The sequence below is a fragment of the Ciconia boyciana genome, chromosome 6 (genome assembly GCF_034638445.1).
Source record: "Ciconia boyciana chromosome 6, ASM3463844v1, whole genome shotgun sequence".
In the NCBI taxonomy this organism is placed as follows: domain Eukaryota; kingdom Metazoa; phylum Chordata; class Aves; order Ciconiiformes; family Ciconiidae; genus Ciconia; species Ciconia boyciana.
In genome coordinates this window covers 46,430,703-46,453,674 of record NC_132939.1, presented here as the reverse complement: position 1 = coordinate 46,453,674, position 22,972 = coordinate 46,430,703, and the positions used below count along the sequence as shown (strand labels likewise).

Here is a 22,972-nt window from a genome sequence, read left to right as displayed (position 1 = left end):
ACGGTGTAGATAGAGATCACCAGCATCTGAAAACCATTCTCGTGCAGTCACAGGTAGCCCAGTGCTGGGATTCATGCTGTCACCTCGCCAGGCACTGGCTACGGGCATTGCAGGGCTGCCACCATCAGCCTCGCAGAGCTGACACAAGAACTGTGGTGTTTATTCCTCGGTGACTGTTGGGGCCTGTGTGTAATGTGTCTCCTCCTTCATGATGTGCTAAACGAATATTTGCATTGTTTCTCCCTGCAACTCTAGTTTCCAGTGCCAGCCTGTGGGTCCCTAGGCTGGATGCAGACCACATCTAAGCTTAACAGCAGTGGAGTTGCTTTTTTTTTTTACATCTCTGTTATGGATCCATGTTCCCCCGTGAAGGGAGTTAAAGACTGCAAGTCAGCAATGTCTCCTGTCCGAGTCAGTGGCATGTCATCTGTGCTGACCTTCCTCCACAAGCGTGCTGGTGATTGTGGAAGAGGGCTGCAAGGTTTTGCTTTTTTTTGTGTCTGTGGTAATGGGCCACGACTGCTAGACAGAAAGACACCCTTGTCCTCCCCCCTCGCCTCCCCCTCTGACTTTGTGCCCTGCTTGGGGCTAAGCACTTCTGCTGCCTTTTATTAATCTTCTCCTGGGACAGCACTATCAGCGGCCCATCAGCGTTCAACATGCCCTCAGTCACTAGCATTAACTCGATTAGGGCAGTGAGGAGTGACTTACAGGGGAAGCTCTTCTCCACAGGCAGTATTTGCATACAGTGATTGATGCTGATATGTCCTCTAAACACAGCCACATTTTGCATTTTAAACAAAGCAATTGCTATAGAACTGCTCCTTGTCACTCAGAGGGATTCCCAGTGCCAGCATAGGACGTACCTTCCCTTTCTTAAAATGGCCTCTCTCTTTCCCAAGGAGGACTCTCAAGTGGGATGAAGAGAAGGTCACTGACTCCGCCTTATGTTTGGAGGGGAAGAGACAAAAGCCTGCTGTGTGTCTTGGCTTGTGAAGTTGCCTGTGGACAGTTCTGGGCTGTGTGAGCAGTGTCACACAGTCAATCGTCTTTCTACCAAGAAGGTCAAGCTTGAATGGGACACATAGTCTGAAGCCTCCCGTGTTTCCTTCAAACAGACTTTCCTGGTCAGATTTCAGGCTCAGGGTAGGCTCCCCCCACATTCACCAGCATCTCTCTGTCTTGGGAATACATGAGCTGGCTGGCACCCATGCAGCACTGAATATATGTGTGTGTTATCCACATGTATTATGCATATGTACAATATATAATATATGTATGTATTATATGTATATATTATGTGTGTATACACACACACACATATATATGTATATAAAAAAAATCCACCTTGCAAATTGTCCAAAGAAGCTAAAGATGCCATGCTTTCTTCCAGTTTCTACTGGGGATTTTATTGGTAGGACATGTCCAAGTGAAGTTCTGATTTGGAGTTGGTGTCCTGAGCCATGTCTTTTCTCTGAAGAGGATAGTGTGCAGGCTAAGAAATGGGTGAGTTTAACTTCTGTTTGAAGGAAGGGCAAAAGGAACAAAACTAAATCTGTGGTGATACTGCTGGTATTTACCAAGGGAATGCAGCTTGCTTTGCAAAGGCAGCAGTTGTTTTATCTTCTTTATTATATCCTAAGTGTTTCCTTTCTTTCAAAACAAAAGGAAATTTGCCCAGAAAGTAACCCTCTTTGAACAGCAGCAGGGACTTCTCTGTAATTTAGGCTGCAGGGTTCCTTGGAGCAGGCACTCAGTCCTCCCCTTTGTCCACGGAGCGCAGGGATCACTGAGGAGGCTAAATAAATAAAAATCATTTACATAACACTGTCCAGAGGTCCCAGAAAGAACGTCTCCTAGAGGCTGCCAGTGCTCTTTGCCTTCCAGGTGCTCATGGCTTGCTGCACTGTGAAGGCTTAACACTTTCAACAAAATTCAGAGGCCTGTTGGCACAATGCTCCAGTGAGACCCAGAAAAGTTTTGCTTAGGCTTAGTACCAAATACCTGTTTTCACCCATTCCCGTCATTACTTTCTCATCTTTGTGCTTATCTCAGAGGACTTGCAGTGTACTGCTGGTTGCCCATTTTGTGTCTGAAAACTTCATGGTTTTGCAAAGCTAGGAACTTCATTATTGGGCTCGTGCTGTCTGGCTCCATAGATGTGGGAGCTCCATGGAGAAGGTGGCCCTTTCATCTCCTGCCACACCATATTAATTTTGCAAATGTGACAAGCTCAGCTTTGCAAAAATAACATATTGCCCACGTCTTGTTCTATTTAATACTGTATTCAAATGGTCCAAGTACTCGGTGACGTGGGCTGGGGGAAACAGCTCTGCAGACTTCTTTGTCACTTGACTGGCAGCTGGCTTCCAGAAGTAATTATAGCTGTTCAGTGCTGTGGTACACCAAACCTCTTGGGGATTAGTGAGGCATCAGGTGCACGGTGACTCAGAGGCAAGAACAGAGATGCTCCAGTTCCCAGGCCATAAAGGCCATAAGCTTTATAAATCCTAATATCCACTTGGACTTGGGACTAAAGTGAAAAGAAAGCATGGCAGTGACCTTGCAGAGGTTGTTCTAGTTTTCCAGAAAACCAAACAGGGAAATTTACACCTTAGGAGTTTGAAAGTGACTTGCATTGCCATCGTGTGGATGCATGGAAGCTAATGTCTACTCAGAAAAATTCTGGGACCCTAGTTTCTTAGTTAGAAAGGAAAACGAAGTCATGATAGTTATGAAAATTGTTAAATCAGAATGCTTAACAAAATGTGGAATGAAATTATAATAATTTAACTACGGTAGTGTCCGAGTAAACACTGAAGTTAGTTTGATCAAAGTGATACTGGTAATTAGTATGAATTATAGTTTAATGTGTTCATTAATGGCACTACTTAGTGACATTTGGTGCTTACAGAATTAGGTGTTAGAAACATTAAGTACTTAGAAAATGAATATGCAAGATAGATAAAGTAGTACAGGATCAGCATGATTCTTTGGTGCCTTCTTCAGGGTGGTGTTTCCAGACACCAGACTGCATGAAGAGGTATTAGGTAAAATCCTATCTGCTCTGCTTGAACAATAAAAACTGTTAAAACTGGTAACTTGTTAAGTTTCTACTTAAGTAAACGTGATTTTCTGTAGTAATTACAGTACCAGAAGCAAACCTGCCAAAGTAATGAGTATTAATTAGGCTCTGTGTCATCTTAAACTAATCTAAGTCAATAATTACTAGGCAAGAAAGGGTAGGTTTGTAAATACTCATGGCACAATGATCTAAACAGAAGAAGTGAAACTGTAATAGTGTCTGTCTGTGCACCTTTAGGGCACGTCAGCTGCAGGCTGGGTGCCTCTGCGCCTCCAGCATAGGTTTTTGCAGGACACATACCAGAGCTTCTGGGTTTTCTGATAGGGACCCCTCTGCCTTTAGCCTCTGATGTTTCCCCACAGGTAGGAACCTAGACATATTGCCTGGCTGTTCCAGAAGAAACCCATGCTGGTTTCTGTCTTCTGCTTCAAGCTCCCCTGCTCCCAGTTCCCTAAGTAAGTCAAGCTTACTCTGTAGTTATCACCTGTTCTGCTCCTGGCTTGTCACGTCCTGGCTGTGTCCTCAATAGCCTGGCCATACCTTGGCCAGCATTTTTTGTAGGTTGCTGCTTCTTCCCCACTACTTGTTCAGAAAAAGGAGTTGTGCTGCAATATAAAAGAAAATCCTGAATCAGTGGGGAGGCAGGGTGGATGGGAATGCTTATTTTCAGAGAAAGAGGAAACCAGGCACAGAACCAAGACACCTGCTGGATCATTCTTTTCTGTGTATCGTGCCAAGGAAACTGAAGAGATCATCTGGCCTTTCGTTCTATCTTAAGGCTCCATCTGGATCAGGCATCATATAAGGGTTCATGTAGAAAACTCTTTGCTAAAATGTTCTTACAGGCTGGTCTTTACATGGTGAAGCCCAGTTTGCAATAGTTTAAGAAATTAGCCTCCTAGAATATATAGTTCTTATCTGTTAAGATTGGGACAAGTGAGGGAACAATGCTGGATCACTAGGACAGCAGGTATGATTTCTGCTATTGCTGCTTTCCTCTGTAGTATGCACAATGGCAATACAGCTATTACATGAATAAATACAAATATTTTGCTTATGCAGTTTTTCCCAGGACAGAATTAGGTGGAATGGGGGAGGATGAAAAGCAATTTTTCTGTAGGACATAGCCAAATGCGCAAAAAGTAATGAGGAATGATCTAAGCAGGAGACTTCAGAAGAATCAACAGGACTTTTAAGGTACTGAGCAAGGACACTGGTGCAAAACTAAATGAATTCTTTGTGGAAGCCCTTTCCTGTGATTCTAATTTTACTTGGTAATTCAACCAATTTACCTGACTCAAAGTAAAGCTCAGTGGTCTGTGACTTTCCAGATCACCCCATATGCCTTTTTTAGAACAACTTAAGAGTATTTGCTACCCTTCATTACTCCAGTAGAACAGCTGATTTTAATGAGAGAATTCATGTTTTTAGCAGCTCAGCCACTTCCATCCCCAACCCCTACAGATCTCTTGGATGTACACGGTACACTGTGCTGGTGATTTGTTATTCTTTAGGAGTTTGTTCCAGCATCTGCTCTCCTGACACTTCAGTCTCAGAAGGTGTCTCATCTTAATTACTTGGAAAGGGTAATTCTAGGAGAGAGGTCTCTCCAGCAGGTCTCTCTCTGGTGCAGTCTGGCACAGAGAAGTACTATCTTTTGATGTCTGGGTAAGTACTGGCTTTTAAGGCCTGCTTCTCCAAGACAGAGTTTCTTGTGTGAGGCAGCAAAACTTATAGCCATCCCTTCTCCTTAAAGAAGAGTACTAGGAACACGTGAACGTGGGAGCAGGAGGGACCCTGTGGCTCACACGAGTGTATACAGGTTGAGCTGCATTTCAAAGGTAACCATAGTTTTTGCTGCTCTACCTCCTGCTGGGAAGCAGTCCCAGAACTTCCTTACTCTGAACCTCACGCCCCTCATTCCGTCTGCTTTGGATTCTTTGCTTCTGGCTATCAAAACACAGATTTGGGGCAGTAGGTTGAATTCTGCTTCTCAGCCAGAGAGATGATTCCCAGAGAACAGAGCATGCAGTGAGGGTATGGGGAGATCTCTTGCTGATGAGAAAAACATCTTTTAGCTTTTCTGTTGGCTTTGAAGAGTGCGGGGCTCTGCCTGCCTTATTCGGATAGACTTTTCTTATCCTGCTCAATATTACTGTCCCATCTGGAAATATGGAATATGCAGTAAAAACACATAATAGCTGCCTGTCACCCCTCCTGTATGTGGGAGTCTGATTAAGCTTCATTGATGTCTTCAGGAAGTCTTCAGCTTCATTGATGCTGAAGCTCTGAATTGACACATTCTCTCTTTTGCTATGTATTTTTTCTTCTCTTTCCTTTCCTGCATCTACTTGCAAACCAGGAGAAATCATCCAAGATTCACTCTAGGAAGAGAAGGAACAGAGCAGTCATATTGAGGGCTAGAGTGAGGAACAAGGTGACATTAGTGTTTTCCATTGTTACTGGTTGCTTCTCTCCTTCTTTGCCAGGAGCATGTTGGCCTCCCATTTGCGTACTGCACTCTCACTGATGCAAGTGTTGATGGTGAAGGTAGGGCAAAAATCTTCATGTCGATGTCATGGTTTCCTGCCAGGCTGATGAATGGGAAACAGGCAGTAAAGCTAGTTATGCCAACTAGTTAAGGAACAAACTGTATCATGTTTTCTTATCTTTGTCCTGCTTCTCTCACTCTTTTCTCCTTGAAATCTCAAACTACATCTGAGCACAAAGGCGGGAGCCTTCCTTGTCATGAGAAATGATCCAGCAGAAATAAGTGGTACCTATGGTGTGGACTGGCAGCAAAATAATATTATGCCCACATCTCCCCCCTCCCATTAAGAAGTGGAGGTTGGGGACTGTGAAGGGAGAGGAGTAACAGAAGAGAGATTATTTTTTTTAACCTGTTTAGCAGCAGTAACTGTGAAGCATAAAGCTAACTGCAAAGGGTGTTTGACTCCTCAGCCAAGTCTGAAGCACAAAGATGCTGAGGTGCTGCTTACTGTTCTTTTTGTGTTATCATTATATCGTATTTTTTCTCTCCTTTTTGTTTCGGAGGTACTATGTGTTCCCGACTTGCTGGGTAGCTAGTTACCTGAAGAGTGCTTATGGAAGAGATGATTATCTCATTTCTCAATCATGGCTGGGAAGTCACCAGGACACTTTCATGAAGGACATCTAGCCAGTTCTGCTCACCTTGTGAAGCATTGTCGCAGCGCAGTTTAGCCCCTCTTCCTTGGCATCTCACAGCTGAATTGCAACTACCCATAGATATAGCCCAGATAGTTTTTGTTTCAGTTTCTGTTGTTTGACTCTTTTGACCTTTGAAAAGAGTAATGCTTACCTGCCAGATGAACCATTCATGCTGTGGAGAGTGCAGGGCCAGACTCAGTGAAAAGGACATTTGCTATGATGACCTGTGTGAGAATAAATGTAACCAGCAGAGTATGGAACCTGCTACCAAGGAGGTGACAGTGTTTATAGTTAGCATGGTATCTCACTGACAACTTGGGGGTAATTTATTTATTCCTTGTAGTGGGATAAATAACACGCACAGCAGTCAGGCAGCTGTAGGTAACCTAGTGCTATCTTCGTGAGAATGTCCAGAGAACTGACAGGAGCAACTTAGCAACATGCTCTGAGACACACAGCAATCACAGACTCCGGAATTAGTCATTGATGCCCCCTTACGTGGACATGTTCCATGTGAAAACCAAAAAACAAAGACAGTTCTCAAGTCCCGGTGCAACCTGATTCAGCCAATGCAGTGATTAAGTCTTGCAGAATTTGAGAGGTCCCAGGCATCACTTATCTGAGGTATCCTTTTTAGGATATATTTATTTGCAAGCAATGTGCCCTGGGGAAGAAGAGGTGAGCCAGGGGCCTGCTTTAAGTGCACTGAGCAGCCATGGAACAAAAAGGAGACTTCTGCCTGAAATGCTTGCAATAGGCAATGGGTGGCAGAAGGAAGTGCTGAGCTAGTCCAGCTCAGCGTGCTAGGCAGCAGGGTTATGCAGCTGCAGCCTCTCTTACAGAGTTCAGAATACACTCAGGGTATGAAGCTTTTCCTCTCATGCAGTTTTACTCTGCCTGCAGCACAGGTTGGCAGGCTCAGGGGAGATCTGCAAAATGGGGTCACATTTGTTTTTCTATCAATTAAAATTTTACGTAAGATTTTCATAGTTACGATAATAACTTATCATTTTTGTAACCCCAAAGCATTTTATTTGCTTGTCTACTGAGGTTTTGTTTGTCCCTTGCTCATTTACAGCTGACACAGTACACAGGCCCTAAGGTAGTCCAGGCATTTTCTTTTTCTTTTGAAAAGGCAAGGTGGCCTCTTGATTCAAGAAAGTTGAGAAACAGAGCTCAATGTATGTCCAGGTTTTGTTCTCTCTTTTTGACTGCTTGCTTCTCTCACGATTACATTCCTAGGAATATTTAGAAGGTGTTTATGATTTCTTTGTAAAATGTTTTTATTTTCTGTGATCATTGAGCGTGAATGTGCTGGTGTTTCTATAACTGCTCAACCTCAATTTGTGTTAATAACTATTTTGCCAAGTGAACACAGCATCATGGGAATGCAGCGTTTCTAGTTCAGCACTGGCAACATCACGCATCGCTATGTACTGCCCTGCTGCATGGCCTTGCTGGCTTATGCAGGCAGGATTCTGAGGTTCTCTTGAGTTGTGCAGTGGAGCCTGAGTGAGCGTGGTATTTCGCTGGCTTGGTATAGTTTGTCTAATTAACTAGAGCTGCCACAGAAGCTGCCGTGATCTAGTCTGACTGTGGACTGTGTCTCAGGCCTGTACTTCATTCCTGTCTGCAAATATAAGCTTGAGAATGAATGGGAAGGATAACCTGGCCCAAATGGCAATAACGGTGTCATTTTGCAAATGCCATCCTGTAGCCCTCCCCGTGGTTTGGTGAGTGTCACTTCAGTGGCATTGCATTCCTTGCAGAGCTGAAAAGCCAGGACATCTTAGCAGAGCCTCAGCAATGGGAAACAATAAACACTGTTAACTGGGGTGACCCTCCTTCCAAGTGGAAAGTATCCAGAACAGTGAGCTGGCTGCTAGCCATACGGGGGGGGCTTGTTTTTAAGGGAGCTGGAACAGTGTCCCGCAAGGGGTTTGGAGCAGCTCAGTGTGGTTGGCTGCCACAGGGGACTGAATATTCACTGGTGGCCTCCCCACCCACATGGGCAGTGTGCCAGAAACAGACAGGAGGAGGGCGGCAGGAGAAAGAGAGGCTATCATCACAGTAGTGAAGAAACCAAAACGTATCAAAGATTAGCCAGGGAGACAGGCTGGATCATAGCAGGTGCCTGATCGTGAGAAATCGTAGAGTCGCAGTGGAAAGAAGAAATGCGTAGAAGCAGCAGTAGCAATTTAGGATTTTCCGCAGCTAGAAAAAGTGAGTCTGAGCTAGAAGTGCTCAAGGCAGTGGCAGAGCTGGGAACAGCACCCCGAAAAGCTGATGCCTGTGCTAATGCTGTTCCCATAAGCATCACTCCCTTAGGACACTGCTGAATTTTTATGATGTGATGACAAAAACAATGGGGGAAATGACAAAAACAATGGGGGAAATAAGTGATTACCCCAGGCTTCCTTACAAGGGTTCATTAGATTGAAAAATATCTGATGAAATTGTACTTCCTAAGACTGACCCAAAGGATCATTGATTTGTAGTAGCATTAACCACTGACAAAAAAATATAAACAAGAGTTTGGTTAATGTGTTCGAGTTTAATAATGTAAATGGTAATAGAAAATTACTTGCAGCATTGACTGCTTTCAGTGTTGTGATGGAAAAAAATTTACAATGCTGGAAATGTAATTATTGAAGGTGATTATAATTTTGGCTTCAGTTAAATCATTTTCCTTCCAAATATAACACTCTTCACGCCAATGAGATTATTCATAACTTATGTATTGCACTTGACTTAATTGGCATATGGTGTAAATTAACCCCTCTCAAAAACATGATTTATGTGCTTTGTTCTAACTGATCTATTAAATGCAGCCTTGTTTTGTGTTGATTCTTGCCAATTTAGGCAAAGCGATTTCAGTTTGCTCTGTCCTGGCTTCTCCTTATCTGATCACTGCCCTGCCTTTATTATTCAACAATTGCAGTTACATCGGGGATGTGTGATAAAGCTTATTGAAAATGTAATGCCAGTTTCTTAAAATCAGAGAACCAAATGTGTAATAATTTCATTTATCAAAATAATGCACTTGATTCTGAGACTTTTTATAGTATGGTCAATGTGGTGATTTTAAGCATTTAGAAAAGCAAGAGTTTGGGATTTCTAAACAGAAATCAGCTTCTTATTGTGCAATAGGAAGGAATACATTAAAAAAATCTCTTATTCAATACATCAAGGAATGCATTAAAATATTCTGTTTTTAAAACATTCATTTGTGTTATAATAAAAGGATTATATCAGAGAAAGGCCAAGGTGCCTTTTTAGTTTCCTCTGTTTGTTTCAGATGGATGAAAAAGAGAAAAAAGGCCTATTGGGGAAAAGGCTGCATCCATGTAACGGAGGAAGGATTCCGATCTGTTATTGTTATTATTGTTAGGAAAATATGGTTTAAATAGGCTAATCTTGTTTCTAAGCTATTTTGAAGGTAAATGTGAACTCCAGTAGGGCTGTAAATGAAAGCATAACTAGGAGATGCAATGAGTGTGTATGTTCGTGTGTAGATAGCTACAGAAAGAGAGGTCTGTATCTGCCTTTGTATCTCAGATAGGGACTAGGTTTTCGTACTTGTCTTTAAAGCATCAAGATCAAGTGGTGGAAGGCAGCCATTTGCCTTTCTCATTATCACATTTTCCTAACTTAATTGATGCAGTGTGTACCCAGTGAAGGGGTAAGGCTGGCAGCTCTACTTCTTCCCTGAAAAGAAATGACTGAGTGAAATCAAGAGAGCCAGATTGTGAATGGTAGGGAAAAGTGAGCAGGGGACTGGTTTGTCTTCTAATACAAGCTGTAGGAGTATGAAATAGGATGAGCTGATGGCATGTTCAGAACAGGCAAAGGAGATACTTCTTTGAGCACTGGTCCATGGAACCCATTGCTGCAGGGTGCTGCGGGGGCTGAACGCTTGTTGTGGTTGAAAACGGGACTGGAGAAATTAATGCAAGAAAAATCATTGGGGGTTATTAAATGCAAAGACCTCATCTCTAATCTTAAATCACTGGGAGACTTAATTATACCTCCTTGCCCTGTTTTTATGTTCTCCCCTGGACATCTGCTGCTGGCCACTTTAGCAGAGAGAGGGCAGTGGCCTAAATGGGCCTGTGGTCTGAACCAATACAGCTGTTTCTGCATGTGCTGTGCGTGCTGCCAAGAGATGGTTGTAGTCAGCGTGTGACATTAGATTTACGAAGGGCTCAGTGAAGCACTGAAGTCTTTAGCAAATCTGTGATGTGTCAGTGGCAGCTGTTGTCTGTCTTCTCAGTTTTTCGTCCAGAAGATGCTTTGAGCCTTTGGCCAGTTCTGGTCTTTCCTGTGACTTCACTCCTACTTATAATTATTTTGATGCTGCTAAGACTTTTCTAGCCTCACCCAAGCCCTGTGGAAGGAAGAGCACAAAGACCAGAAGCATGATGGGCCCCTCAAAGCCGATTAGCACGAATGTAAAGAGACTCGCTGGCTGCAGTTCTTTTGGAGCAAGGCTATTGTTTTTGGCTGGCTGGCAGCAGTGTTTTGGATCAGGGCTTTTGTGTTTTGCTGAACCATCCTTGTGCTTTCTAAACCCAACTCGCATTAGTCACTTATCAGCCTCTGCCTCTTCCAGCCACCCCAGCACACTGCTAGGCTAGTCCTCCTGATCCCCAGGCACAGGTGTTCAGGTTTTGCCACGGTGTCATTTCAAATTGGTTGCAATGGGAGAGAATGTCTTTGTAAAGAAAGCCAGGCACACAGCACAACCTCTCCAGCTTTCTGTTACTGGAAAGGTGAACACTGAAGTTTTCTGTACATCAGCTAATGTTTGCTTTGATTCCCTGTGTGATACCTTAGCCCGAAAGAGAAAAATCCTGTTGGTTTTCATTTTATTTTGTGTGCAGGTAGCCACAAACAACTACTGCAATCATATTTTAACATTTGGAGCTTAAGAACATATCCCACATATCCCAGCAGTTAAACATGCCTTTAACTCAGGGGGGAGAAATGTGTCTAGAGAACTCAACATTGATTAGTAAAGAAACCTCCTTCCCTCCCCAGCTAATCAGAGAAAATAGAATATTTTTCTCGTATTTCCTGTGAAGCTTTCCAGTAAGAGGAGATTTCAGGTTGTCCTCAGTTCCCCCAATGCTCAGTGTGCTTACTATAAAGACAACTCCCTCCCCCACTTTTTTTTTAATTCCAGTGTGAGTGAACAATAGTAAGGAAAGTAAGGAAAGCCTCAAAAAACCTAGACAAAGCAGAAGGGTGCCCAGGAAATGTAAGAAAGGCAGCTGCCACTTTAGAGGTAAGGGACCGAGGAAAGCTTATGTCCCTTGAAGGGTGTTGGAAGAGACCAGTGGGACCCAGGCTCTCTGCAGTCCTCTGGCTACCCTTACCAATCGCTCGACACTGGCAGCTCCAGTGGCACATAAACTTTTCAGAACCCCAAACTGCTGCCTTTTGCAAAGCCACAGATTGACTGTCCCTGTGCTATATTTAACCCGAAGTAAAGTCCATTTTAATGTCCTATTGTGGTGGCCAAATCTAAACCTTCTGTGAACAGATACAACATTCAGAGGGCCTAAGCACTCGATGCAGGTGGGCTATGGGGGAGACTGTGAGGTGCCTATGTGAACTTGGAAAGGGATTGTGTTGGTTCAAAGATTGAGCCTGTCACAGTCAGGGTGGTGGTGACTGTGGGGCTGGGGATAGCTGTTGTAAGTGTAGAAAAACCATGTCGTGCTTCACCTCCAGCTCTGTGCTCATCCTGTTTTTTTCCGTCAAGCTCATTTCTAGCCCATGGCCTTTCCTACTGGCCACCACTAATACAGCCACCTCCTCCTCCTCCTGAGGGCAGGCTGAGAGGCCTCTTGGTTGCCTGGTTTAGACGCATCATCCCAGCGAGTGCCATTGCCTGGAAGAAGGACCTTAGCAGTGTTGGCTAAGTGAGGTGTGTGGAGATGGCGGTGCTTACACAGGGTGTGATGCTGTCTGTGCTCAATACAGTCAGAGGTAGAATAAAAACCTGGGGTCCTTGTTTCTCATGTCTCTGCCCCAGTTACCACAGTGCATTTCCTTCTGCTTTCTGAAGCAGACCTGAGCTTGCCCTCCTGCACCGCCTGACCACCAGATCAATGTAAATGCCATTACTTCAGCACTTGCAGCCACTTTATAAGCACTGGACAGCTGCTGTAATGCTTGCAACACTCATGATGTCACTGTTGGGTTTAAGCCAGTGGTCTATTTTATGATTAGAGATTTTGTTTTTCACTGGAACAACTTCAAGGCTTTTTCATCGCTAGCTCATGTTTATTCCTTGCACCAGTGAAGTGCAGAATGTGGGGAGAAAATGGGTGAGTGGAAGAAACAGACCAGTCCATGGCAGAGACTGACAACAGTGCCTGTCTAACCAGTCCTCAACAAAGCTAATCTCACAAAACCTCAGAAGCTTGCTGAGAATTTTTTTTCTGGATATGGGAAAACACCAAATGAGTGTTTCTAAGTGAGAGGGCTGGGGCTCTCCTCCCCTTCCGCGGCATGCACAAATTGTGCCTTCCCCCACCCCAGCCTCTTCTGTGGGGCTATGTGCATCCTGAGGGACAGAATGGAGCAGCTCCTAAACACAATAAACATTACTCTGTCTGGGTTAGTTTTTACATTTCTGTGTTTTATTTCTTGTTTTGTTTGAAATGACCTGTACCACAAGAATACAATTTATTTAACAGGTTTTTTCTTTCTTTTATTTTTTAGGAGCAGATAATAGTTAAGTAGATACTGTTTATTTCACTGACTGTCTATAACTCCCTGCATCATTCTCACAGCCTCTGTCTCTCTGGCTTCTCCACAGAACTCAGCCACAAGAACAACAGAGTGGCCTTTGGCCATATGATTAATTATAGCTTGTGGATACAAAGTGGAAGCTCTTTTCTCAGCTCCGATTGGTAATAAAAGCTCAACAAGTTACATTCTAGGGTCTTTCTCAATGACTTTTCCCTCTAATAGCTGCTTACATGTTTCTGGTGCAGCACGTTTTATTTTATATATTTGTAATAGTTTAAAAACGAAATATGACAGCTTACAAAGAGAAAAATAATGCCCCCTTAGCATGAGCAATACTGCAAAGTTCTGATTGTTGTGGGGGAGTTTCTTATAGTTTCACAGTTTTGCCAGAGGTGTAGTGCCCAAGTTTCCCCAGAAACCTAATTCTGTGTGGTATTTTACCGTTTCTTTTAATTGATCCCCATGAAATTTGTTTCGCATTACAGGCCAGACACTACTGTTCCCGGAGAAGAATGTGCCCAAAACAGAAGAGCTGGTCACTTGGGAAGAATTGCCTTCTGTAGTAGCTGATGGGTACATGGTTTCTGTTATCCGTACATGCAAATCAAGGGCTGGAGCTGCTTTTACCATAGTTGCTGGATGTGGGCTTCATGCTTATTCACTGTCACTGATACACTTACCTCTACAGCTTTGCTGTTCTTTTCTTTAAGTCATAGAGCCCATTTGCGTCCCAAGGCTCAAGCTCCATCATCTTTTGCCCCATGTAGAAGGACAGCTGTACAGCGCTGACTCTGTGACTCCTATATTACAAATGGATGGCATAAAGAGCACTGACCCAGAACCCATTTCCTAATTCATGTCTCAACTTCCACATCTCCAGACCTTTTTGTAAGAGACTGTGAGCATTCAAAGACCTAAGCAGTTGCTGAAGCCCCATTTCCTACTTCAAAGTGCACCGAGAGGACTATGCTAAGATGTTACCCTTCTCTGCAAGGCCAGCTCACTGTGTAGCTGGACATGCTCCTCAGTTGTGGCAGCATGATAGCACTAATGATGCACGGCAGATCAGAATAACAGGGAAGAGATGCATGTGATTCCTGCACTGGTCTGAAGGGCCCAAAAGACCTGACCTGGTTCCCAATATAAGATGGTACAAGCCTTTTAAGGGTTAAATCTAGACAGGTGTTTCTGTCCCAGTTCCTGGGGAAGAGTTTGCATTCCTTGCTTAAAGAGATTAATATATGCTAATTACTGTCTGGTTCAGTTCCCATCCTATTTCAGAAGCAATGCAAACATTTCCAGGCATATTATCTTCAAGCAATGGCGGATATCCAGATGGGCTTCAAGGTTATGCAGCTGTAATGGAGAAAGAAGGTCCTGGAAAAAAAAATGCATTTGGTATCTTTATATTGTTCTGCAAGGCAGGAGTTGCCTCCATACCATAGCCCTGTTCTAAATAGCCAGCAGTCTCTGTGGGCTAGGAGCTAACTCGGCAGCTCTCCATAATCATGTTTTGTATATAGTTCTCCCTCCCTGTTCTGGAAAGCAGGCCCAAGTCCAAATACAACAAAGCTGGAAGAGCCTTTTTTGTTTTGTAAGTGACCTTTCCAGCCAGGGCCCAACAGAGTAAGAATTGCTTCTTAGGATCTTTTCAGCCCATTCTGGGACAGCTACCTTTGCATAGCAGGTGGGGACACAATGTGCTGTGGCTGAGCTGGGTGGGACTCAGCAGGGAAGCAACAGCGATCAAGTGAGTCAAACTTACAAGTGATAGCGCAACCCAGCACATTTGTGAGAGCATTTATGCCACAGCCAGAAAGAGTTGCCAGGGTGCAGCACATGGCAAGCTAGCTCTGTAGTGGTGGTGTGCATCTCACTTTGGTCCCTCTCAGTCACAGGTGGGTAAAGGGATCACAAGCGCAAAAGCCTCTCATTTCTCCCCAGCTGCCTCCCAGCTGGCAGCTGGGAGGAGGAGCACAAGTATCTGTTCAAAGCACAAGGCCACTGTGTAATTGCTACCACTGTGAGCATGGAAATAGTCCCAACTCCCATGTGCCTTCTGCCCCTTAGGTCTCTCTTGGTTTACTAATGTGCCTGTAGCAAGACTGAATTCCTTTAACAAGTGAGTACAAAATGAGTGAGAGTAGCTACGACTGTGTAGTGTAGGGAAAACTCAAAGGAGATAGAACTGAACTAACTCAAGTACCAGGAGCGGGCTGGCTACAAGAGCTGAGAGGTCAGCATGAGTTAGCGGCCCCAGTCTCTGAGCTAGCCTGGGCCTTGTTCTGCAGCACTGACAGCCCTGCTGACACATTCTGCTCCAGTAGAAAACAAGCACCCAGTGTCTCCCTGATCACATGCCTCAACCCTGGTTTGGAAGGCTTCCTGCTGGGGGCAAGTTACTCCTCTGCCGCACCACCTCTCTCCTGGGCTAGCCAGGAAGGGACAGAAGCTTGAAGGGAACAGAGGCAGTAGAGCTAGTGGTGTCTCAAACATAGATCAGATGCTTTTTCTCACCTCTACTGCCATGCCACTGACCACAAAACAGACAATACATTCAGGTTTCATCAGCTCAGGCTGGCTCAAAACTAAGTGACGTAGAAAGTAAAATCTCAGAGAATACCAACAGCCAGTTTTGTCAGTCACCCACATTCCCTTCTGGCTACTGGGAATGCAGTAGTTGTGGCTTAGGCAGCAGATCTAAACCAGGACTTGGAGACAGCAGGAACCTGGTTACATGAGAGGAGTAAATAAACACACCCCCACTTCTTCTCCCACCACCTCAAGGTCAGGTATTTGCTCTCCTATCAGCGAGAGAACCTCTTACCAGGCCCAGGTATAACCTATGCTAGCTCTTTTGCTGCTGTTGAGGATAATGGGATGAGGCAGGGGAAGACAGTAGTTGAGATACCGGGGGTTTCATGCCACCCTCTAATTTATTTCCCTAGGCTGCCACAAAAAAGCAATCTCTCAGGCTCAAGAGCTGCCTCCTCCAAAAAGCAGTGCCCTTGATTCCTAACTAGCATTTGGCAATAAGCCTAAGTCTCTGTGGAGGCAAAGAGCTATCACTTTAATGAAGTCTAGGAAAGCCTTGGTTTGGGGTGTATTTATACTTGGGCAGTAACCATGCAGACAAAGCCTTGTGTTCTCTGCCACAAGGAACGAGTGGGGAATGGCACTCAGCTGAGCTGAAGAGGCAGGTTTGATACACTACAGGGTGAAAAGTGTGGAAGAACTGTAGTTAGCACCACATAGGAGAGGATGCAGAGATTATCAAGTCAACCCAGCACTGAAGCATAACATTGGGCTCTTTTCTCTTTTTCTTGCCATCTGGGAAAGGAGACTTGCATTCTCTCAGGGTCATACATCCTACCTCTTCAGGGGCCTGCAGGGACTGTACATGGGAGGGACTAGCCAGGCATAATGACACACTGTACAAGGTCGCAGAATATCTTACACAGTTAGGAGCATCTTTCCCGGTAAGAAGTGGGGCCTGTATGTACAAGTGTTAGCTGTCGCTAGAGGAGCCTGGGAGGCAGCCGTTTTGATCAGGAGAGGTCCAGCAGCACTCTTCTCCAAAGGAGCATCTGCTCTGTGGTTAGAGACAGAAAGGTGACAAAAAGAAGGACCCCGGCTGCTTCCCTTTCTATGTGACCCCTCACAACACCAGCAGATAAAGTTTATATTGACTCTATTCTTCCTCTCTTCCTGCTTCTGTCCCCACTCCCCCTCCAGCACTGGCGGAGGGAGCTGGGGAGCAGGCGGCCTGGACAGCGCTGAGAGCATCACTGCTCGGAGGGGCTAAGCCCCGATGACCGCCTCAACAAGTGCAAGAGCATATTCTGGTATTTCCCACAGAGAAAACAAATGAAAAAAAGAGAAACAGGTGACTGATTAAAAGAGTTTCCCCCCTCCTGTACACGAGATTCTGCAGTCACGCCGACAGATAGACATTAAATAATTCTTCCATAATAAATGATTGGAGATAAAAGCCGGCGGTGGCTGCTGCTGCTGTTTGGATTGCTCCGTTGTCTGCATCTTTGTTTCTAGTTTGTTCCCCGGCCACTGTCGGCTGGCGCTGGGGCTGTCAGACCTTTGCCTCTAGCATTTCTAGGAAGAGTTTATGCATGGGAACCTTGCCCTGCAGTTTGATGCTGTAGAAGTGCTGCACAGCTTTGGCGGCCGTCTGCCGCAGGAGGGGCAAGGTCAGGAGCAGCTTGCCTGCTCGCCGGGGCTCCTCGTTGCGCTGACTCAGCTCGTAGTCCTGCAGGGCTTCGTGGAGAAGGTCCTGGAGTTTCTGCACTGCATCCATGTCCTCTATGTGCATGGAGTCTGGGGGGAGGGAGAAAAGACAGCAAACAGACAAGTCAGACATGAGAAAGGAAATCCTTTATGGTCCTGAAGCTAAAGATGCTTTCTTTCCTTTTCTTTCTTTTCTGGTGTTGTGTTTTGGTTTGTTGTTTTTTTTTTTTTTAGGGGAGTGGTGGTGGTGGTGTTTTGTTTTGTTTCTTAAGGGGATAAAAACACCTTGCTGGCAGGTGTTGGTGCTGCTGCTGTGAGGTTCAGCATCAGCCCAACAAGTTGGCCCTAGCAGTGCAGGGACAGTAAGCTTGCCAGGGGTAGGTGACACATTGTGCCCTGTGTGCTGCCCATTTTGCCAGCCACCCCAAGGCTGTGCAGGGGTCAGCTGGGGGCCTTTGTGACTTGCACATTCACTTGCCCTCCATGCTCCTTATGGGGAGAGTCACCCTGCAAGGGGCAGCAGCTGCTGTGCTGCCGCTTGGGAGCAATCTCATTAAGAATAATTAACACTGCTATAGCGCTTCATCTGTCTAAACTGCCTAATTGCCATGCAGCTGCTCAGGGTGTCAGCAAGACAGAAAAGCCCCAGTAGGTCACAACCAGTGTGCCCACGGGTGTTGCCAGCCCCACCTTTGTGCGTATGCCCGTTTTCAGAGACTGCCAGCAGCTGCTCAGGGAGCTTCCTGCTTCAGTAAAGGAAACGCACACCTCCTGCAAGGCCTCTTCCCTTAGGCTGCCAGTTAGATTTCCACAAGCTGCTGGAGGGGCTAGTAGGGTTTGCAAGGCTAGTACATCTCCTTGGTGTGTCTCTTGAGGCAAAGGTAGCTGGTAGCGACACAGTCCAGGTTTGAGCTGGGGAACCTGAGTTGAACACAGGCTGCTAAACTTGTGGGTAAGTCATGTTGACAGAGGGCAGCACCAAAGAGCAGAGAAGTTAGATTAGAGAAGCTAACCAGGCACAGCATCACTGACGGTTTTTCTCCTTTTCATCTTGCTGATACTTGCTTCTTTCTTACAACCCTGACAGAGCTGGAGACACTGTTCCCTTGTCTTCATTGTTCAGAGACTTTTAATCGATACTGAACCCACTGATAAAGATTCCTGCTACAGGCCAATGAATCCAGAAGCAGCAGCAAAGGGACGCTACAGCAAGCACACATGCACACATGTAGTTGCACCATCTGCCTCTGCAGCTGGGCTTTGCAGTGTGGCAGTGCTCTGGCTCAGCCCCCACACATACAACACACGTGTGAGGACATGGGTTCCTCAGTGTAACAGCAGTGAAGGGGAGGAAAGCCGGCTGAAGCACCAAAATCTCTCTAGCAATGTGTCATCTCTATGGAGAGCGCAACACAAATTAGAAACTGTTAATTTCATAAGATACATGTACAGTAAATGCTATTTATGATGCATGATTTATAAAGTATTACAACAGTTGGGAAAATATCATGTCTAGCAAGAAAGCTGTTTAAGAAGGAACGCATTAATTAGAGGATATTAAAGGGTAGTATTTCCAAGAAGCCTACTGAGGAAGGATTGTTCTTGCTGCATTTGCTTTTTGTATCCAAGAGACCAGGCAAAGAAGCTCAGAGAAGGATTGGTAGGTCATCACAGCGACCTGAGCTAGCCACAGAGGTTGATTCTGAAAAGCAGGGAGGGAGAAGCTTGTTGCCGAGTCAGTCTGGCGACTTCTCCCAGCCAGGCAGCACCTCTGGAAAATTTCCATGCACCCTCCAAAAGCGAGGGGGATCTGTTTCCAGCCAAGTTGCAGAGGTCATTTTGGAGACTGGAAGCATCAAGAGCTAGAGCTTGGAGAGAAATGTCCTCCAGCCTTTCTGTTTAATGTCCTTCTGGTTAGGGGCACAAGGGGGAGAAGTAATCACACATCTCTGAAGAGCCCATCAGAGTCTGCAGATCCCATCGGGTGCTGGAAGCACCAGACAATGAGCCATGCTTCAGGTCAAAGCGGGTGCTCTGGTTTTGGGTACTGATGCTGTTGTACAGTAGACAGAATGCCAAAGCTGTGCCCTTCTGCCACCTGACTTCTGTAAGGTGATGAGACTGAACAGCACTAAATAACTAGATGTATACAGGGAGAGGAATTGGGGAAATAAAGATCAAAGCCTGCTCCACCCCCCCACTCTTTGCTGAAAGAAGCTCAAAATTGGCAGCTGACTGCGAAAAATAAAATAACATTGCAGGATTAATTTCCTTGCAATCCATCAGTGAGCTGGTGTCGATGGCATTGATAAACTGTTAATTACAAAATCAATAGCTATGAATTTTTACAGCTGTCAGAGCATTGAGGTGGAGGGAGGCTGCCTGACCATGTCCCTGAGGGTCAGCTGGCCTTCTAGAAGTCAGGCTTCATGTCAGGAGCCCTTCTCCAGCACTGCTGGCATGGGGTACAGGGCAGGTGTGAGAACGGACAAGGCCCACTGCCTCCTCACTTAACTCTCTTCTTGCAGCTTCTGGCAGGAGCAGGAGGAGGAGGAGCAAGGCCCTCACAGGACCCATTAGTACAGAATTTGCTACACATCCCCTTGCCAGATCCACACCTTGTTCACTCCATCTCAGCACTAAAATGTACTGGGGGGAAAAAGGGGAAATAAGGTTTGGCCAGTCTGGGATGTCCTTAACTGAACATGTGCTGTATGCTAACCTGGACAGCTTTTCAATACACAGGTTGATCAGTTTGTATTCCTGAGGAAAGAGGACCTAGGAATGCCTAAGAAGGGACTGCTGGCTCTGAAGGGTAACAAGTTAAGTCTACAGCACCCCTACTCTGTCAAAAAATGGGTGATCATATTGTTTGGACTTGCCTGCTGCTCTGGGCATTAAGAATTCATTTCTCAGCTCTCTAAGATGCACCTACTAAAGACAGAGTTCACTTGAATTATCTTTGCCAGTCCCAGCAGGTGTGTCCTTGGTGCACTGCACTGAGGACTCAGATCAGCCACAGCTCTGGCAAGGTCAGCCTATTGTCAGCTTCTCTAGTGAAGAGTGAGTGAGCTCCCACTTCTGTTTTCATTCGTTTTAATTCCTCGAAACAAAGGGTCAATATACACGGGGCTGCATGGAAGAGAGGAAAGTCCCTAGAAGTTGGGTTGCATGAGCAATTACACCCAGCACGGATAGGGGAAATTCAGGAGTTTATCTATATGGGAGGTAAGGCAGAAAACAGGTCTAGGCAGCACAGGGGCTAATCTAAGTGCTCAGCTTTAAATCCTGTCTCTGACCCAAGGGAGCTGAGGCCTGGCCCAGAGGTAGTCCACATTCCTACCATTTTAGGAATCAGCTGTTTGCATGCAAGCACATACATGCAGGTTCTGCAAGCTTACTCCATGTTAAAAATACACTAAGAAAAAACCCTTATATTAAAAGAGTGTGAAGGTTACATTAGAAAAATACACTTGTCTTATTCTAGCTTCCTTATGTGTGTTGTGAGAGGCTTTAATGACATGAAAAATGAGATCTCATCCTTTCATATATTTCAATACAAATAACAAAGCAGGGGTTGTGTGGATTATGTTCCTACATAGCTGCACTTCTAGCTGCACTAGGAGAAACTAGTGAAGTCAGAATGGCTTTTCCCATCCAGCTGAGAACATGCTTTGTCCTGTGTCTCCTGACTCTTTCCTTGGTTTCTTTACTCCACGGCCCTGGAAGCAGAACCCCAAAGCAGCTGATGAGTGTTGGTTGTTCTGCTCTGTCTTTGCTCAGTGTTTCCCCACTCCTGATACAGACTCTCCCATAAGGCTTACCGTGAGCTTAGTCCTGACAGCACAGTGAGCAACATCAGCAGAGAGTGCTTCTGTTGCACCATGAGGAACTTGACAGCACCAAGGCTCAGGTCCGGCAGTATGTCTGCTCATAGCATGGGCCAGATAAATGTCCCGGTGTGGCACTTACCCTGTCACCCTGTCACAACCACTACCTTAGCACTTCAGCCTCTCTGAGGAGCCCTCCTCCCTGTTTAATCCTGTGACCTTCCTGGTAGACAGGAGGCAGGTTCTTTAACAAGAGTTGATTACATTGCCAAAAGCCACCATCCCACAATCGAGAGAGGCCAGCCTTGGCCATCTGCCCATCCTGGTTCAGTGGCAGAGTGAAGGCAGCAATTAGAGGTAAAAAAGCAATATATGAGAAATTGAAAAAGGGAACTAGATAGCAATTTATATGAATCAGAAGTTATGAAGTGTAGAAAATCGATAAGGGAAGTGAAGGACATCGGAGGAAAATCCATGGCTGGAAGGGCTAAGGACAATAAAGAAGTTTTATAAATATTTAAGAAATAGAAGAAAAATGACCATTTGTAGGGGGGCTTTTTTCACCTGGAGATGATTAAACTATTAATAGCAGTGCAGAGGAGACAGAAGTCCTCAGTGAGTATTTCTGTCCTGTTTAGAAAAAAGAAGCATAATGTACCTGTGTCATATCAAGATGATGAAGACTTCTTAGCCTGTTGTTTATGGAAGATGATGTTAGACATCTGTTAGGGACAAACTTCACAGAAATCAGCAGAGCTGGATAACTTGGCTTTAAGAGTTCTAAAATTGCTGGCTGAAGCCCATCTAGGGCAGGTTAATGATTAACAAGTCTTATTATTTTGAGAAATTCAAGATGACTGGAAAAGTTCTAATGATGCACATATTTTCCTAGGTCTTATCTGATAATTTCCATGCTAGCCCGATGTGAACCAGGGCAAAATAAAGGGGAAAAAAAAAGTGATGTTCAATTAAGACTTATAAGATGGTATTACAACTACTGCCAGTCAACACGATACTTTGGAATAGAGGTCTTGTCAAGCAAACCTGATTGCACTGTCTGATGAGATTACAAGTTTGGTTGATAAAGTTAACTGCATAGATATAATAGACTTAGGCTTTTATAAGGCACTTGGCTTAGCACCACAGGACATTCTCATTAAAAAATTAGCACTATGCAATATCAATAAAGCACACTTCCAATTGATTAGTAACTGGCTAGATGACAGATCTCAAAGTAGCATTAGTGGTGAATCATCCCTGAAGGAGGAGTTTTCTAGTGGAAATCCACAGGGATCAGTAAAAAAACAGATGCTACTGAACATTTTTATCAATGAGCTGTAAGTAATTTTTCTTTTTTTCTTTTAAATTGCTGCTGCTAAGAAGTATGGATGGCAAAGAGGAACAGAATGGTATAAAATGGTGAGCATAGGGCAGCCTCACAGCATTCTGGACCACTTGCTTACACTTGAAGTAATGTATCTATAGCCAAGGAATGCAACTATGGAACAGGAACTTTATCGTGTCAAGCTGTCAGGTGTAAAAAGACCTGGAGTCATAACACAGAGCTCAACAAAGACCAGTATCTGGAGGGTGAACTCAAGCAGACTAACGTTAAAGATATGGTGCCTTTTTTTTTTTTTTTAATGAGAGAATGATTAATTATTAGAGTCAGCTACCACGAAAGATGTAGATTCCCCCTCTTTTAATCGCTTCAGCTTCACACTGGGTGTCTTTCTGGAAGGTGGCTTTAGCCAAACACAGATATTGGACTCACTGCTGGGCTGCAAGGGTGAATTCTGTGACCTGCATGATGCAGTTCAGCAAGGAGATCTGATGTGAGACAATGAGACTCAAGGGATGTAGA

At 44.9% G+C, this 22,972-nt stretch overlaps 1 protein-coding gene across 3 annotated transcripts in view; it reads right to left on the bottom strand.

Annotated features, from left to right (window-relative positions):
* Positions 1 to 13,014: 13,014 nt before the first annotated feature.
* Positions 13,015 to 22,972, bottom strand: part of ESRRB (estrogen related receptor beta) — an 88,377-nt gene continuing 78,419 nt past the window's right edge. For 2 of the 3 annotated variants that reach the window (XM_072865759.1, XM_072865760.1), the window contains one exon: positions 13,015 to 17,368. In XM_072865759.1, the coding sequence (XP_072721860.1) occupies positions 17,124 to 17,368 (245 nt within the window). In that variant the 3' untranslated portion in view covers positions 13,015 to 17,123. The remainder of the gene's footprint in view (positions 17,369 to 22,972) is intronic. The other variant, XR_012043154.1, reaches the window with a different exon arrangement.